Here is a 20,073-nt window from a genome sequence, read left to right on the forward strand (position 1 = left end):
CGAGAAGCGAACCCGCGTTGGAATCGGATTCCGTGGCGAAAAAGGAGTAAAAATTTGGTATGGAAAGAAAACTTCCGAATTTATCAAATATAACAATAGAAATACGAAACAAATAGAAAAACCGGAATAGGAAAGATCCTCGTGGAATTAGTAGGGAATAAGGCTCGGGAAGAGGCACAGCAAGAGATGCGGTGCTTCCAAAGGGCGCAGCTTTGGCTGCGTTATTTATCGAGTTGGTCTCTTCCTGAGCGAAATTAGGAAAGGCCGAATAGTATAAAAGAGGCCTCGGGTTAGCTTCTACTCTCACAATTCTCCCTACTTTTACTTCGCAGCTCGTCAAATTTCTCTCAAAAATCACTTCCAAAAAAATGGATACTTTCGAATCCCGACTCAAAGAATGGACCAATGAGTTTTCGAACACGGAGAAGCATGATATGGGAAGTAGTACGACCATTTCTTGATGCTTTTCTTGAATATTGGAACCCGGGTTATCACGTTTTTGCCTTTCCCGGAGGCGAAATTTGTCCTTTTCCGGAAGAATTTGCAGCGATGGAGGGTGGGATATAGAAACTCTTCCGGCCTTACCATCTAGCTCCCAAGGATATAAAAATAAATTTAGGGACCTTCTGGGATTGACCAAAGTTGAGGTGGACCGCCTTGTAACCTCTAAGGGTGTGATAATGTTTGACTTTGTGGACCGTTTCATAGATAGGGAAGACCCTTCCATTTTCCTATGCTGCGAGGTGCAGAGCCTTTGGATTTTGCCTTCTTCACTGCTTTGTCTTGAAGGGCAATGTTGATGCGGAAATGAGAGGTAATCCGCGGTTCTTGGGTATTATCGAGCAAATGGAATTGCACAAGAGCCCAGCTTGCTTAGTATTAGGAGAGACCATCTTAGGGTTGGATAACCAAAAGGCGAATCGTGAGCTCCTATATATAAGAAGTCATATCATCCTTCAGGTAAAATGCTTCCATCCTTTTTTGTTGTTTTTGAATTTTTTTTTTAACGTGAGTACGTGAGATGGAGGGTACTTATACTTGTCTCCTTTTGCAGATTTGGCTGATGTAGAGGCTGCGATTGATCGAGCCCCCAGTTAATGTGCCTGGGTATCGATCACGATCGATCGTGATAAGGACAAGGCTATAAATGGTAGATTTTACCCGGGTTTGCAACTACTGGAGAACAAGCTAAAGAACGAAGGAGGTCCTTTGATTAGATGGATCGTCCCTTGGTGGCATCTCAGAGCCTTGCCAGGACTATCATCCCTTGATCCTACTCGATCTATTCGCATCCCAGGTTTGGGGTTCATGGTCAGCATATTCTCGGAGAGGTTGATGAGGCAAGTGGACATGAAGCAGAAGATTCTGAAGCTTGACACCGTTCCGCAGACCGCACTGGCACACACTTCTGAGTCCTACCGTGAATGGGCATTGCGTTGGGACCAAAGGAACATGTGGTTTATACCTGTCCCAGTTGGTTCGTTATGGGTGTCAGATTCTTATTTGCAGTGGGCCAAGGCTAGCACCCTGGAGGAGCGCGAGAAGCTAAGAAAGCATGAGCCGATTGACTACAAGATCCGTGAAGTGGCGAAAGAGAACCATAAATACTCGACTGAAGAGGAAGAAGAAGTTGGATTCCGAGTCGTCCGCCCGAAGAAGAAACCAAAGAATGCACTTGTTGAGAAGATGATTGTGGATCGAAATGGGAAGACTAGGCCTCGAGAAAGACCATTGGTGATTAGGTCGGAGATAACACAAGAGTGTCCCCCTCGAGGTCGAGACAAGAAGTATGATAAAAACGACAAAGGCAAAGGGAAGATTGAAGAATAGGAATAGCCTAAGTCTTTATTATTTATTATTGTTGTAATAAACGGCGAGATTTTTAGAATCCTAGCCTAGCATTCATTTCAGCATTTTTACATTATTTGGCTTATTACTAATGGATGAATAAACTAGTTGCTTTTAGTTAGGAACTTTAAATCGATTCCCTTTATTTATTCTTTCGAATTTCAAGTGCCGAAGCAAATGTCCTTCTATGTAAATTTTGATTAGAAATTGATCGGGTTGTATCTTGTGATGGATTGCCTACGTATTCATTGAAAATCAAATCAAACCCAAAACGTAGTTCCAAAATAGTAAATGTAAAAGAATAAATGTTCGAAGCAAGAGCTTTGTAATGAACATAGGGAATAAGCATGGTGCTTTACTTCCTCTTAAGAATGCAATTAAGTGCTTTTGATGATACTGAGGATAAAAACAAAAAAAATGCCAGAACACAAGAGCAGTGTGGCACTCATTTCGAGGCCGGCCAGGATAGTGTATTATGTGTCGCAGGAGCGGCACGTGGATCCCGATGGCGCGTTTTTGAGGTCTATTCTAAGGGTAATATCGCTTGAGTTGGTCTATATTAGTCGTATTTGAAAACTCGTTTCCGTCTAAGTCTGTAATTCTAACCGCACCCCCTGAGAGTATAGATTTGACTAGATAAGGCCTAGCCCAATTAGGTTTGAATTTTCCTCTTGGGTCGATTGGTAGAAGAGCTCGGACAGATTTAAGCACTAGATCTCCCTCTTTAATGTTTCGGGGTTTGACCCTCTTGTTGAAGGCTCTTCTAATTCGTGCTTGATATGTTTGGACATTATGCAAGGCACGCAAACTTCGTTCGTCCAGGAGGACGAGTTTTTCATATCTATCCCTATTTTATTCTGCTTACGGGATTTGGCTCTCAAGTAAAATGCGTAGAGATGGATCTTTAGCTCTACTGGTTCTACGGCTTCCATTCTATATGTTAGATAGAAAGGAGTAGCCCCAGTGGGCATCCTAACTAAGGTTCGATATCCCCATAATGCAAAGGGTATCTTGCTAGGCCAGTCTCGATAGTTGTCGATCATTTTCTTGAGAATCATGACGACATTTTTGTTTGTTGCCTCTACTGCGCCATTACTCTGAGGTCGATAAGGCGAAGAGTGATGATGCTTGATTTTGTACTTGGCCAACAACTGTTCGGTTTCAGCTTGGAAATAGGACCCGTTATGGATGATTATCTCATGTGGGCACCCATACCGACATACAATATTTGATTGTATGAACTTAGCCACATGTTTGGATGTTAGAGCAGTATAGGATGCTGCTTCTACCCATTTCGTGAAGTAATCGATGGCTACCAAAATGAAACAATGACCACCCGTCCCAGCTTGAGTGATTTTCCCGATCATGTCAATTCCCCAAGTAGGAAACGGCCAAGGAGATGTCATTGTGTGTAGTAGAAACGGCGGGATGTGTTGTACATTCCCGAAGATCTAGCAAATGTGGCAATGCCTTACATATTTGATGCAATCAGTTTCCATCGTTGTCCAATAGTATCCTAGACGCATGATTTTCTTTGGCATCATGGGACCACTCATATGAGGACCGCATTCTTCATCATGGACTTCTTCCATACCTTTCTTTGCTTTTGAATGATCAAGGCAAAGCAAAATGGCGCCTTGTGGAATTTTCTTGTATAACTCCCCTTTATTCGGGACATATTGAGATGCTAATAAACAAATCGCTCGGTGTTCCCTCTTATCCATATCGGGTGGGTATGCGCCGTTGAGCTTGTAATTCAAAATGGCTTGATACCAAGGCTCCTCCTGATTTTCATTTTCATTGGTAAGACAAAGTACATAAGCTGGTTTGGACCGTCCTTCAATGCACAGTAGCATTTCTATCATGTTGTCGGGCATGTTAATCAAGGATGCAAGTTAAGCAAGAGCGTTTGCAAACTGATTTTCTTCTCGAGGTATATTTAAGTAGACAACTTGGTCAAAGAATTGAGCCACTTGATCTATCCTGGCTTGATATGGCGAAAGGCTTTCACTCCGGATTTTCCAAGAACCAGTAATTTAATTGATGATTAAAGATGAGTCTCCATGGACTCAGATTCTCTTGATGCCTAAACTGACTGCTGCTTGTAAACCGATGCGGCATGCCTCATATTCCGCCGCGTTATTAGTCACCTCAAAGTCGAGTTTGACAAAAAATCGGTGTATGCTCGCCTTCAGGAGAAATGAGCAACACTCTTATGCTGTATCCTTTGAGGTTGGAAGCCTCATCGAAGTAGAGATCCCACGAGTCTGTATTTGTTTGCAGGATGTCTTCGTCTGGAAATGACCATGTATCTAATACTTGGGTATCAAGGATTGGGTTGTCTGCGAAGAATTCGGCTACTGCTCATCCCTTAATGACCTTCAGAGTACATATCTGAGATCAACTCTAAGAGCATCAAGTCCATCTCGCCAACGTCCGTTTAAGACAGGTTTTTTGAAAATGTATTTGATAGGATCCATATTTGTGTACACTTTGACAGAATAGCTAAGCATATAATGGCGTAACTTCTTGGTTGCCTACACAAGAGCGAGGTATGTCTTTTCAAGAGGTGTATTCTTAGTCTCATATTCCAAGAACTTCTTGTTAAGGTAGTAGATAACTCTTTCTTCTTTCCCGACGGTCTGTGCGAGCACTTCCCCCATGGTTGTTTATGTGACCGTGAGGTACAGAGATAAAGGGTCGTCTTTCTGCGGTGGCATTAAAATAGGTGTCTTGGCCAAGATCTCCTTGATTCTGTCAAATGCCTTTTGACAATAGTCGTCCCATATGGTGTGGTCTGTTTTCTTGAGCTTTTTGAATATGGGTTCGCAAATCATAGTGAGCTTTGAAATGAAGCGGCTTATATACTGTATCTTGCCCAGGAATCCTCGAATTTCCTTTTCTGTCTGCGGCTCTGGCATCTAGATTAGAGCCTTGATCTTGGATGGATCAATCTTTATTCCCCTCTAAGTGACTACATATCCCAATAGTTTGTCCGATGTGACTTCGAATGCGCATTTCTGAGGATTAAGTCTCATGTTGTACTTGCGTAATCTGAGAAAGAACTTGCGAAGGTTGGCGATGTGACATTGCTTATCCTTGGATTTGACGATCATGACATCTACATATACCTCTACTTCTTTGTGCATCATGTCATGCAACAAGGTAGTCGCGGTGCGTTGATATATTGCTCCAGCATTGATGGTATCGGTTAAAACTCGTCGTCAAAAGCTACCAACCAAAACAATATTTATAACTTCACAAACTACTCTTAGTAAAGAGGTAAGTAAAGGTCGGATCCTAAGGGACGGGTATTGATGTAGGATTCTCAATTGCAAGTAGCTATGTCTAAGGGTGTCACAATTTCGATTGAGACACTACTACAGATACAGGCTATAACAACGGTTGAAAACCGTTGTTATATAAAAAAGCGGACGTTGTTCATGCGTCCGTTGTAAAAGGTTTTAACAACGGTTGGTTTTCTTAAGGAACCCGTTGTTAAAACTATTAACAACGGTTTTAAGTATAAAAACCCGTTGTGGAAAGTGACTCAATTTTGGGGGGAAACTTATAACAACGGGTTGTAATATATAAAACCGTTGTTATAACTAAAGACAACAGGTTGTTTATAAATAACCGTTGTTGTTTGTTTTTAAAAAAAAAAAAAAAAAAATTAAATATTACTAGATGCATGCATAATTACGGCCCGTTATAATTCCGATGCATGCATTATTACTGCCATCCATGTGCATATGAATGGACAATATGGAATGATAAGGGTTAGTAATAAGATTTGAAGCAGCATTGAGAGATATGATGATGATTATGGCACAACTTCCAAACATATATATTAATTAAAAAACAACTCAAACCACACATTGCTTAGTATAAATACATGCATTATCTCAACTAACATTCCATTATCTCACTATACATCTCCAAACCCTAACTGCTAAAACAAACTCCAAATAAACCCTAATTAATCTTTCAAACAAACTCCAAACTCCATCAACAAAATGAATGATATCATCCTTAAGACTCTTACTATGATCGAGAACAACAACAGTTTCATCCGCCGGTTGCTCCACATTGAGGAAAGTTTCAGGATCTACCTTGTGGATGCTCGATCTGTACTGAAGGACGCCAAAAAAGATGGCTTGACAGAAAGGCGATTGCGGCTATATGACGATATAAAAATCTGCGAACGGAACCTCCAAACAGCCAAGGAGGAGAGGACGGATATCATAGAAGAGAATAAGACTCTTTATGAAAATATAAGAATTGCATTTTTATTAATGTAATTTTTTTTTTAATTTATGTATTTATATATATATATATATATATATATATATATATATATATATATATATATATATATATATATATATATATATATATATATATATATATATATATATATATATATATATATATTAGTTATGTTTATCATGCATTCCTCTCTATCATCTTGCTTCTTCTTTGTTTTAGTTTATTTAATTTGTTTTACTAGCTAATTAAGCGAATAATATTTAAAGAAATAACATAATGATCGATAAAAACACATACATGCAAATGAAATAATTAGAAAAAGAAAATAATGACGATGAAACCAACAGTGACGGGGATATTTACCTGATAATTAGAGAAACCAAGAGACGATGAAATCAACAGTGACGGCGAGAAAATAAAGCGACGATGAGAAAGAGACGATGAGAAAGTGTGTGTTTGTGTTTGTGTTTGTGTTTGTGTTTGTGTTTGTGTTTGTCTGTGTTTGTGTTTGTGTTTGTGTATTAAGGTTTGTGTTTTGTGGCTGTAGCTGATTTGTGTTTGTGTGGTTTATAGTATGGAAAGTATTGACAACGGTTATTAAACAAAAACCGTTGTTAAAACGTTTTAACAACGGTTGTAAAACAACAACCGTTGTCAAATAAGTTTTAACAACGGTTGTAAAACAACAACCGTTGTTAAATAAGTTTTAACAACGGTTGTAAAAGTAACCGTTGTGATTACTTTTCACTAACTTTGCGTCAATTTTGCGCCAAATTATTAACAACGGTTGTGCATGTGTGACCCGTTGTTAAAACTTATAACAACGGTTGTTATAACCATACTCGTTGTAATTAATTTTAGTAAAATTCGCGCCATACATTCTACAACGTCTATTGTGATTTTCGTGAATAATCGTTGTTAACGGGGCGTTGTAGTTGCCTGGATTTGTAGTAGTGAGATGAAGTTAGTCTAAACTAATTAACAAAATAAATGTAAAGTAATGAAAGCAAAGCAAGGCAATAAAAAGGAGTTGTAAACAATTGATTAAAAGCACTAGGGTGTCATGGTTTCATAGGGGATTCATGGGAGTTGATCACACAAACATGTTCTTAATTATATAGCAAGCACTTATTTTTATGATGGGATCGAGTTAGTGTATATCTTACAATCCCTAAGAAGGTTTGGATCCCGGAGCCGAATCGATTAGATTGTACAACACCTACAAGTCGACTTAATCCTTCCTATTCAACTATATGCATGGTCTAATGAGGCTCGAGTTGGTTTATAAGCTTACAAGCCTCATTGAAAAGATAGGTGATGGGTAAAAAATGCAAGGATTCATAGGCTCGCATTTCATCAAACATAACATGTGCATAAGTTGAAATCACAACAAGCAAGTAATTTAATTATGAGAACATATTAAATTAAGCATGAATCATTCCCCATGTTTGTTTCCCCTAATTCCCCATTAACCCTAGCTAAGGAAACTACTCACTCATGATCAAGTTTAGCATGCTAATAAGGTTGTCAATCATACTAACAAAGCAAAATATGATAAATAAATGAAAGTGATTAACAATAATTAAACAAGATTAAGAGATAATTATACCTATGAAGATGATTCCAAATAATAAAGCAAAGAATAATAGAAGTACTTGATGATTGATGGAAGGTTGTCAATCCTCCAAATAAACCCAAGTAATCTTCTAATTACCCAAAATAAAGGAAGAACAATAGAGAAATTAAGGAAAGATTAAGATGTGATTAATATTGAGAAATGTATTACAACTAAATTAAGACTATTAAGAATTGATTAAGAGAGCATAAGAGTTGATTAAGGAATCATGCTAATCTAGGTAGTACAAAGGGGTTTTTATACTAAAGATTAGGTACAAAGATTACTGTTACTAAGGGCTTAAATGACTATTAAGACCCTAAGAAAAGTTGAGGAAATGCTACTCCCGAGGGAAATGAGCGGATCCTCTTACTAGTCCTACCTCGGTCCGCTCGTCCTGTGGTATGGCACGGGCTGTTCTGGCTTGTGATCCGCTCGGATCCTAGGGAAGACGCTCGGCTCCTGGCGCTGCAATCCGCTCGTCCTGGGAACAAGACGCTCGGACCCTGATGATCTGAGCCGCTCGGATCGTGCTCGATCCGCTCGGTTTCCTGGACAGAGTGCTTCTCTTCTTTTCCTCCTTAACAATCCGCAAGAATCATGTCGGGGATGCAAGGATACTTTCATCATTACCCATTTCCATTTTTTATCTACTTAGGCCTCTAGTGTTGGTCTTCTGTTTGATGCTTGGTCATTAGGTGTCATCCATTTAGCTCCATTTTGCCTCATAAATGCAAGGTTAGCATTCCTTTCCTACCAAGGAGACAAAACCTCAAAGAATATGCAAAATGGGAAACTAAAGATAGTAAATGACCCAAATAAGTGCTATAAAGCATAGGAACGAGGTTAATTTGAGGACTAAATGTGCTCAAATACGAGTCACATCAAACATCCCCAAATCGAACCTTTGCTCATCCCGAGTAAAGAGGTGACTAAAACTAGTACCTTTATTTAAACTAACCTACTAATATAGCCGATATGACACAATTAGCGGGTCTCACTTCGCCCCTTCAACTCACAATAAGACAACCATGAGGTAGGATGCCTTCTCGCAAGGCAAGGTGGGGCTTGCCAAAATGGGGATACATCCAAGCATTAAGCACACAAAAGCAAGTAATGGATGCATCTACAAAAATGAATAGCCACTTTCCTCATCTAAGTGGCGGAAATTATCTAAAAGGGAAGCAATCCAAGGGTACACATTCTATTGTAGATACGGTTTCTTCAAACTACTAAGCCTAGAAGGATACCAATAAATCACCTCCAAGTTGTGTCAAGCTAGGGTACCTTTGTCCTCAATCGTTAAATGCTTTCGTCAAGAGTAATCTCCCTATGGTGTTAGAAACACTGGAGGATCGCAGAATTCCTCTTCTTGCCTAGACAAGAAGAAGGGTCGTCCCCTCTTTACCATGCATAAAAGTGGATTTGATGGATAAAGGGATTAATGTGTTTTGAGTTTCATATGGGAGTTTTCTTTTGATGTTGTTGTTATTCCCCCCAATTTCTTGTGGCATTTGACATTTTTGAGAACACTTTCTTTTTGCCATTTCTTTGATGTTTGGCATTTGATGCTTGACAATTTCAACTTTTTGCATTTTTGAACATTTTCAAAGTCACCCCAATTAGTAACGAGGGTGCTTATATTTGAAGCATAGGAGTTCTTATTTTTGTACTCCTCTTTTCTTTGATGCATTTTGCAAACTTCTTGACTTTCATTTCAATGCTTGAACTTAAATCTATACTTTTTGTGCCCATTCCCTTTTGTTGACAAAATGTGGTAGATGTGGAAGATGGTTGCATGGTTTCAAGGGTCACCTTCGAATAAACGGTAGCCAAGGAGTTATCACACCACAAGGTACTCTTGACTAGGCCTTAATCCATGGGTCAAAGGATACTAGCATGACACATCCTAGGGTGTTTTAGAAGCATTCTAATGAGCGAAGTCTTAAGAAGAAAAAGTATCTACAAGGGCCTTATATATACTTGTCAAGCTTCCCAAATAGATGTTTTCACAAAAGTTTCCTAAAATGCAACTATATGCCATGATGCAACTAACATTTATACAACCTAATGCATATGCTTCTACCAACTAGTATGCCATATAAGCTAAATGCAACTCCTAAAACCACATTGGTGTATACCGCATCAATCAAAATAAAGCCACATAGTCATTAACATAGAGAGGAAAAAGAAGATTGGAAAGATCATACCATGCGGTCATCATAATCCTCATGCCTCGGATATGGCGTAGTCGATCAATGTAAAAGAAGGATAAACAAACAAACAAACAAGTATCTACAAAATATAATCTACTATAAAGGAATGAACATGTTTTTTGGGTTTTTCAAATTTTTTAAGTTTTTATGGTTTTTGTTTTTGTGAAATAAAAGAACATATTTTTGTATTTTTCAAAGTTTTTCAATTTTTATAATTTTTGATTTAAAAGTCAAGTTAGAATTTCCCAACCCCACACTAGTATGGGCATTGTCCTCAATGGCCAAAACGATAGGAAATTATGCAAGCTAAATGAGAATGCATGATTTCTACACTAATATGCAAACTATATGACATATACACAAGTGATGCATTCTAAGCTACACTATATGATGCATGAATTTATTGGTTGGAGAGCTAATTTAGATTAACTCCCAATGCTTGTGTTTGAACTTCCCCAAACCAAGTAAGACACTATTTTTAGTGAAAAAATGGGGGAGTTCATGCACAAGTATGCAATGCATGAAACAAATTGTCATTTTGGATTTTCAAAAGTGGGAACAAAATGAGACACCTCAATGGAACCGAGGTATGAGTCCTCTAAGTGTTGCTAGGACTCAAAACCAATGATCAAGATAAAAAATTATAAACAAGAGACATAAACAAAGCTAGATGAGGTGTAGGAAACTCACAATGGATTGTGGCATCCTCCAAAAGCTTGTCAATCCTCAATTGTCGCTCATTGCGACATCCTCATCACTATCATTGCTATCATCATCAACTTCCTCATTATCATCATCATCATCATCTACCTCCATGGACCCGGAGGCTTCACCATCTTCATCATCACTTGAACTATGCACTTCTTCCTCTTCTTCCTCAAGGCAAGAGTCACTACCTCCCCCGTCATCAACAACAATCTCCTTCCCCTTAGCAACTTCACTATCCATGGTGGCATCTCTAGAAGCATTTGGGAAGAACACCTCCCTATCCGCCCAACTAGGCAAAGGACATGTAGGATCAAGTAGTCCTTGCCTAGCTAAGTGTAGGAGGGGCGGATATTGAGCTCGGTAAGCATTCACCCGATCTCCATGAGCTTCCTTATGCATATGTTGCAATAGTTGAGTCAAGTAGTCGTTGCCTACCAGACAATAGTGCCAATTGGTGTGAATTCTTAGTAGGCAAATGGATATGGTGAGTCACAATGGAGGAGGAGGGCTTGGCATGCGATTCCCTATGTTGCTTCATAATCATCTTGGCTTCATCGGAGACGGGTAGTAGGTAGCTTGGACTTACATTGATGCGACATATCTTGTTAGGCAAGATGAAGGACTTAGCTTCTTTAGTGAGCCACTCATACTTGTTGTCAAGATTATCATTCTTGACTCATTGGAACGTTTTGATCATAGTGGCCAAATCAAGAAGGTTGCCTCCTTTAACCGGTTTATATGTCTTGTCTTTGTTGAAATCCGGGTTAAAGTGTTTAGCTAACCATGTTACTAAGCCTCCGTTGACAATAAAAGCCGCTCCTTCTTTACCATTATCAATTTCAAGCCACCGATCAAGTAAGAGTTGAAGTATGTTGTATTCCTTGGTGAACTTTTTATTGATATTCTTGGTAGATTCAAGGTAGACAAAATCGAGCTCGGTAAAGTGATTGGTGCCTTTTCTCGCAATCAAAGTGTTGCCTACAAACTTGTGCCATACCCTTATACCCGGATGGTGGATATATAGAACATGGCACTCCCGGAAAGACTCAAATTTTCGCCCGGTGATCGCTTTCCAAAGGGGCGCGGCATCATATTGTGAAAGCTTTTTCTCATAATGATAATGGTCTTGAAGACCAAACACTTTGCCAAACTCACTCATAGACATTCATCTATCCTTGTTCTCAAGGCGGAATTCAACATTTTTCCGAGTATCTGCCTTAGTCACCTTCAAGGAGCTTATGAACTCCATGGTCAGGGAAGGGTAAGTCAATTCTTGCATTTCAAAGAGGGTAAGTAATTTCATGGACTCGAAAAATGTCTTACTTCTCCCAAGCACACCCAATTTTTCTAAGGCATCTTGACATATAAACTTGGTAGCAATAGTTGTAATACTCCGTATTTATAAGTCTTGGGGTACTCTATCGAGTAGCCCTTACTCTGTCGAGTAAGGGTAAGTTGCGAAATAAAATAGTTTCTGACCTGTTGGGTACTCGATCGAGTAGCTGGGGTACTCGATCGAGTAAGGGGGTACTCGATCGAGTACCTTGGGTACTCGATCGAGTGTCCGGTTTTACGGGGAGTTTTCTCGGGTTTTGTTAATTATGCGATTAAGGTATTTAAACATAGTCGTCATTGTTTTAAATCACTTTTACAAAACCTAAAACCCTGTTTAAGAGAGAAAGCAACCAGTTCATCTTCCTAATCGCATCCTTAGCAATTCCCGGAGTTCAGACGGTCAGTTCTTGTCGTAATTCGTGTCGTTGATTTCCTTGCGTCGAGGGTAGGCTTTTAATATAATTTTTATAATGTTTTGTCGAGTTTGGTTAAACCCTAATTTAGAGATTGGGGGTTTTTATGGGTAGTATGTGATGTGTAGCCTTTATGTGTTATATGATAGAAGGAGGCTTCTTAGAAGAGGCTTTTTGAGACAGCTGTTGATACCGTCTGTACTGTTGTGCTTTCCAGGTAGGATTTCCTACTCAGTATTAGTCCCATAATGGGATATTGGTGATGTGTTGTATTTGGTTGTTTGATATAATGATTGTGCTGTGTTTGTGGTTGTGATTGCGGTTGATGGTTCTCGAGATGCGTTCTCGGCTGAGTGGGGTCACTTGCGGGAGTGGCTTCACGCCCTAGTTTCGCCCTTCGTGGAACCCGCCACGGAAGGGGATGTGCACATTAATGGGATAGGGTTATCGCTCGGTATGATGAGCGGGGCTTAGGTGGGAACGGCTGCGGTCCCCCACTGGCAGGGCTGGTCCAGTGGACAGTCAGTATTGAGGTGATGGGAATTAGTGGTGTGTGTGTATGTGTGTGTGTGTGTGATTTCAAATTGTCATTTATCTTATTATTGTTATCTATATTGATTGTGTGATTAGTATCGACCCGGTGTTGTTTTGTAAACCTGCGGTGATCCATTCGGGGATGGTGAGCAGATATTGAGCAGGTATTGAGATGAGTACTGGGATAGCTGGGATGCCACGACATGATGATAGGAGTCTTCCGCTGTAGCCTTTAGTTTATTTACTTTTCAGTTAGACAGTCGTTTGAGAATAATGTATCGCACTTTTAGTTGGTTTCATGGATTGTAACTATTCGTTAAACTATTTATAATAAATGTTGTTTCTTTATTGTTGTTTGATTATCATTGCCTCGGGTAACCGAGATGGTAATGTCTTCATACCTGAGTGGTCCTGGTAAGGCACTTGGAGTATGGGGGTGTTACAAATGGTATCAGAGCGACGATCCCGAAATCGTAACCAATGAACTTAATGAACATAGGGAGTCAATTAAAATGAACCCGGGGTAAAAGTTGTAGGAGCTAGTGCAAAGGCTTGGGAGACGTCCTAAAGTCGCGGGGGTCGCCCTACAACTTTGAACCGGTCACATGGGGGAAGTGTTTGTCGAGTTGTATGTGTGTTTGGTTAACTTGTTTACAAATGTGATGGAATGTGTTGATTGTTGGATGTTCGAAGTTGGAAGTTGAGAAAGTGAAAGAAAAGTGATGATATATAGAAACTGTTGATGAAATGATAACATGTTGAATGTTTTACAACTTGGCAATTAATAGCATGATGAAATGATCTCGTAGATATAGAAAAGATGTGTAGCATTATTGTTATGATATAATATGTGATTTATAAAGTTTAACATGTTAGCATATGACGTAACATGCGGGTAGCCCTTACGAATTAGTGTTACTCGATCGAGTGGGACTGACTCGATCGGGTGGGTTTTTGGCGATTTTGAGTCCAGAATCGAGTTTTGGGGCACTCGATCGAGTAACTAGGGGTACTCGATCGAGTAGGGGGTCACTCGATCGAGTAGCCTAGATACTCGATCGAGTAGGTGAGAGATCAGAAGGTCTGTTTGGTTCTGGAGTTTGGGTACTCGATCGAGTACGTGGGGCACTCGATCGAGTAGCCCGTTACTCGATCGAGTATGTTTGGGAACTCGATCGAGTGGGTTCTGGGCATCGTGTTTTCGTGTTTTGAGGTTTAGTACGTGTGTTTATGTTTACCCTTTCTTATATAGCTTCAAGATGCCGCCCAAGAGAACTGCTTTGTATGCGAGAGCTGAGCTTATGACCGTGGATGACATCGTTAAGATGTTAGAGCACCAGGATGCTCTTACAGAGACCCTGAAGAGAGTGAATGAGGATAAGGATGAGGGTAAGAAAAAGGAGGTTGATCATTCTAAAATCAGCCTCTATATTGCGAGGTTTAACCCGAAAGAGTACAAGGGAGTTGGGGAGCCTAATCTGCTTGATAGTTGGCTGAGAGAGATGGAGAACATCTTAGACCTGGTTCATTATCCTGATGAGATGAGGGTGGAACAGGCTGCGTTCTATCCGAGGGAGGCAAAGCGGTAAGTGGTGGGATTCAATGAAGGTGAGTGCTAAGGAGATATACACCAACCAAGGCTTACCCGCTATACCTTGGGAGGAGTTTCGTAGGGCTGTGAGGAAGGAGTTCGTACCGGAGCATGTAAGGAGTAAGTTGAGGGAAGAGTTTGATAAGTTTAAGATGACCGCTGAGATGTCGGTAGCCGAGTACTACAGACAGTTCAATTAGAAGTCCAGGTATACTGAGGATATGGGTTTGAGTGAGGAGAACCTGGCATTGAGGTTTGAAAGAGGGTTGACTACCACGATTATGGATAAGTTAGCCGTGGGGATCCTGTCTGATGTTAAGGAAGCTTATGAGAGGGCTGGGAGAGCGGAGAGGTTGGTGGAGATGGCTCAAGAGAGGTCTGGTGGTGAGAAGAGGAAGTCTGAGAGCGAGGGTGGTGGCCAATCATATTACAAGAAAGGCAACCACAATCAGTCTAAGGGTTTTCTTAAGGGTCGGGGTTCGATCTTTGGGGCTTCCTTTGGGCGTGGCCGTGGGAGTGTGAGTAATAGTTGGGGAGTGACCTGCTTTGGTTGTGGTGGTGTAGGCCACAAGAGACATGAGTGCACGAGTGCACCGGGATCTTTTCAGAGACCTGCACAGAGCTTCGCGAGCAACAGACCGGCTGGATCATGGCTAAACCGGGGAAGTCAGAGTTACCAGAGTGGAGGCAACCGCAACGGCGGTAATTCTTATCAGAAAACATCGACGAACAACAACAACAATAAAGGGTCGGGTGCTAAGCCGACCACATCAGCCAGTACTGTCCAGGGAGGTGGGCAGAAGACCAGTGGCAAGTTATTCATGATGGAGAAGAAAGCAGCTGAGGAAGATGCGCATGTTATCACCGGTACATTCCTTGTTAATGGTGTTCCTACCTTTGTTTTGTTTGATTCGGGGGCTTCTCAGTCGTTTGTGTCTTCGAGTCATGTAAAACAGTTGGGTTTGAGAGTATAAGAATCTGTTAGTGAGCAAGTTTTCATACCTTCGGGTGAGTCTGTATCGTGTGGGAGGTTGTTTAGAGATGTATCTTTGATAGTTGGGCAAGTTGATTTCCCTGTAGACTTGCTAGAGTTTCCTTTTAACGGTTTTGGGATAATAGTTGGGATGGATTGGTTAGGAAAGTATAAAGCTAAGATAGACTGTCATCAAAAGAAAGTGTCCTTGAGAGGTCCAAAGGGTGTTAGTGTGTCTTACCGTGGGTTTCTAGTCAAACCCAAAGTTAAGTTGATTGCAAATTATTACCTTAAAGTCTTATCTGAGGAAGGGATGTCCTTTGATCCCGTGCCATGTGAGAGATGACCGGATAGAGATTCCGACGATTGATGAGATACCATGGTGGGAGAGTTTGCGATGTTTTTCCGAGAGGAGATTCCGGGGTTGCCACCGAAGAAGGAGATAGACTTCACCGTTGAGTTGAAGCCAGGAACGGGGCCAATCTCTAAGTCACCGTACCGTATGGGTCCTAAGGAGATGGAGGAACTTAGGAAGCAGTTGGATGATTTGATAGAGAAGGTATACATTAGACCAAGTGTATCGCCTTGGGGAGCACCAGTTCTTTTCGTGAAGAAGAAAGATGGGAGTTTGAGGCTATGCATAGATTACAGGGAGCTGAACCGTGTGACGATAAAGAACAAGTATCCTTTGCCAAGGATAGATGACCTGTTTGACCAGTTGAGCGGTGCGACAGTCTTTTCCAAGATTGATTTGAGGTCGGGGTACCATCAGGTGAAGATTAGGGAGGTGGACATACCAAAGACAGCTTTCACGTCGAGGTATGGCCATTATGAGTATGTGGTGATGCCGTTTGGTTTGTCTAATGCGCCGGCAGTGTTTATGGATTTGATGAATAGAATCTTCAGACAGTTCTTGGACCAGATTGTAGTGGTGTTTATCGATGATATCTTAGTCTACTCTAAGACTAAGGAGGAGCATGAGGAGCATCTGAGGATCGTGTTGCAGACTTTGAGGGATCATGAGTTGTATGCTAAGCTGTCCAAGTGTGAGTTCTGGTTAGAGAAAGTTGCTTTTCTGGGGCATGTGATCTCTAAAGATGGGGTAGCTGTGGATCCGGCGAAGATCGAGGCAGTGACAAAGTGGGAAGCACCAAGAATGTTCTGCCGAGGTTAGAAGTTTCTTGGGTTTAGCTGGATACTACAGACGGTTCGTGAAAGATTTCTCCAAGATAGCTAGACCGATGACAGCGTTGATGAGGAAAGAGAACAGGTTTCGTTGGGATGAGAGTTGTGAGACGGCGTTCCAAACATTAAAGGAGCGTTTGACCACGCTCTCCCGTCCTCGCATTGCCTGAAGGGAGCGAGAATTTTGAGGTTTATACAGATGCCTCGAAGAATGGGCTGGGATGTGTGTTGATGCAGAACGGTAAAGTGATTGCCTATGCTTCTAGGCAATTGAAGCCTTATGAGGAGAACTACCCTACCCATGATCTGGAGTTGGGTGCAGTGGTGTTTGCTCTCAAGATTTGGAGACATTACCTTTATGGAGCAATCTTTAAGGTATTTTCTGATCACAAGAGTCTTAAGTACATCTTCACGCAGAAGGAGTTGAACATGAGACAGAGGAGGTGGATGGAGTTGATTGGCGATTACGACATGGAAATCATCTACCATGAAGGGAAGGCCAATGTTGTTGCTGATGCTTTGAGTAGGAAGAGTGTACATTCCTTGTGTACAGCTCTATCTTTGATGAGGCTGAGGGATGAGGTAGCGAGCTTTGGGATACATATGATGCAGAAAGGAGATGCCATGGGTGATATGACAAAGACATCCGGAGTTTTATGATGATATTCGAATAAGCGAGGCTTTGGATCCTAAGATAGTTGAGTGGAGAGCTGGAGTAGAGAAAGGGACAGTGTCCCGGTTTTCTATTCATACAGATGGTAGTTTGAGGTTTGATGGTAGGTGGTGTGTTCCTAACGATGAGGAGTTGAAAAAGACGATCATGACAGAAGCGCATTGCACACCATATTCAGTTCATCCAGGTGGAGATAAACTATACAAGGATTTGAAGAAAACGTTTTGGTGGCCTGGGATGAAGAAAGAGACAAATTTAAGTTTGTGTCCCGTTGTTTGACATGCCAGAGAGTTAAAGGGGAACAGAGAAGACCACAAGGTAAGATTCAGTCTTTAGAGGTGCCTGAGTGGAAGTGGGAATCCATTCCCATGGATTTCATTGTGGGTTTGCCTAAGAGTCAACAAGGTAACAACATGATTTGGGTAATAGTGGATCGTCTGACCAAGTCAGCTCACTTTGTTCCAATGAAAGATACATGGACTAAGGCACAATTGGCTATGGCCTATCGAAAGAACGTGCTTAAGTTACATGGAGTCCCTAAGGACATAGTGTGTGACAGAGATGCGAGGTTTATATCGAGGTTTTGGAAGAAGTTGCAGGAATCGTTGGGGACAACTTTGAAGATGAGTACAGCATTTCATCCTGCGACAGACGGGCAGACTGAGAGAACAATCAAGACTCTTGAGGATATGTTGCGAGCTTGTGTGATGGATTTTGGTGGTAGCTGGGAGCAGAGGTTGGACTTGATAGAGTTTTCTTACAACAACAACTATCACACCGATTGGTATGGCACCGTTTGAGGCTTTGTATGGGAGGAGATGTAGGAGTCCAATCTGTTGGGACGACAATGCTGAGGCAGTGGTTTTAGGACCAGAGATGGTGCATGAGATGGTGGAGCAGATTAAGATGATCAGGGAACGGATGAGAGCAGCCCAGGATCGACAAAAGAGTTATGCAAACCTACATCGTCGGGACATAGAGTTTCAAGTTGGGGACAAGGTTCTTCTGAAAGTGTCTCCGATGCGTGGAGTTATGAGATTTGGGAAGAAAGGCAAGCTAAGTCAGAAGTTTATAGGGCCTTATGAGATCTTAGAGCGAGTTGGGGACGTTGCTTATCGTTTGGCTTTACCAGCTGCGTTGGAGAGAGTGCATAATGTGTTTCATGTATCGCAGCTGCGGAAGTATGTGAGTGACGCGTCACATGTGTTGGAGGCAGAGATCTTAGAGCTAGATGAGTCTTTATCATATCTGGAGGTGCCTAAGCAGATTCTAGACCGAAAGGTTAGAAAGACTAGGAGTGGTGAGACAGTTTTGCTTAGGATCCTTTGGTCTAACCACGAGACTGAGGAAGCTACATGGGAGGCAGAGGATATCATGAAAGAGCGTTACCCTTTCCTTTTTGATCAGGTATGTATGGTTACGGGGACGTAACGTTGTTTCTTTTAGGGGGGTAGGAGATGATCGCGAGAAGTTTTAAGAGTTTTATACACCTTTTATAGGTAGTGTCGGTATGTTTGTCGGGATGAGTTGGGTTAGTATCATGTTTTATGTTATGTTAAAATTTTGTTTGGCTTTTGAGTCGGGAATGTTGTGGGAGTACATTTGTTTGGTAGTGGTTTGAACTTCGGGGACGAAGTTCCTTTTAAGGAGGGAAGACTGTAATACTCCGTATTTATAAGTCTTGGGGTACTCTATCGAGTAGCCCTTACTCTGTCGAGTAAGGGTAAGTTGCGAAATAAAATAGTTTCTGACCTGTTGGGTACTCGATCGAGTAGCTGGGGTACTCGATCGAGTAAGGGGGTACTCGATCGAGTACCTTGGGTACTCGATCGAGTGTCCGGTTTTAAGGGGAGTTTTCTCGGGTTTTGTTAATTATGCGATTAAGGTATTTAAACATAGTCGTCATTGTTTTAAATCACTTTTACAAAACCTAAAACCCTGTTTAAGAGAGAAAGCAACCAGTTCATCTTCCTAATCGCATCCTTAGCAATTCCCGGAGTTCAGACGGTCAGTTCTTGTCGTAATTCGTGTCGTTGAGTTCCTTGCGTCGAGGGTAAGCTTTTAATATAATTTTTATAATGTTTTGTCGAGTTTGGTTAAACCCTAATTTAGAGATTGGGGGTTTTTATGGGTAGTATGTGATGTGTAGCCTTTATGTGTTATATGATAGGAGGAGGCTTCGTAGAAGAGGCTTTTTGAGACAGCTGTTGATACCGTCTGTACTGTTGTGCTTTCCAGGTAGGATTTCCTACTCAGTATTAGTCCCATAATGGGATATTGGTGATGTGTTGTATTTGGTTGTTTGATATAATGATTGTGCTGTGTTTGTGGTTGTGATTGCGGTTGATGGTTCTCGAGATGCGTTCTCGGCTGAGTGGGGTCATTTGTGGGAGTGGCTTCACGCCCTAGTTTCGCCCTTCGTGGAACCCGCCACGGAAGGGGATGTGCACATTAATGGGACAGGGTTATCGCTAGGTATGATGAGCGGGGCTTAGGTGGGAACGGCTACGGTCCCCCACTGGCAGGGCTGGTCCAGTGGACAGTCAGTATTGAGGTGATGGGAATTGGTGGTGTGTGTGTATGTGTGTGTGTGTGACAGTTCAGCTGTCTGATATCTTATTATTGTTATCTATATTAATTGTGTGATTAGTACTGACCCCGGTGTTGTTTTGTAAACCTGCGGTGATCCATTCGGGGATGGTGAGCAGATATT

The 20,073-nt window shown here is 41.4% G+C and overlaps 1 protein-coding gene across 1 annotated transcript in view; it reads left to right on the top strand.

The window, feature by feature from the left end:
- The first annotated feature begins 1,350 nt into the window (after positions 1-1,350).
- LOC141655248 (uncharacterized) overlaps positions 1,351-20,073 on the top strand; it is a 39,236-nt gene continuing 20,513 nt past the window's right edge. The window contains exon 1 of the mRNA XM_074462339.1: positions 1,351-1,734. Within this exon, the coding sequence (XP_074318440.1) occupies positions 1,351-1,734 (384 nt within the window). The remainder of the gene's footprint in view (positions 1,735-20,073) is intronic.

Source organism: Silene latifolia, chromosome 1, assembly GCF_048544455.1.
Source record: "Silene latifolia isolate original U9 population chromosome 1, ASM4854445v1, whole genome shotgun sequence".
NCBI classification, from domain to species: Eukaryota; Viridiplantae; Streptophyta; class Magnoliopsida; order Caryophyllales; family Caryophyllaceae; genus Silene; species Silene latifolia.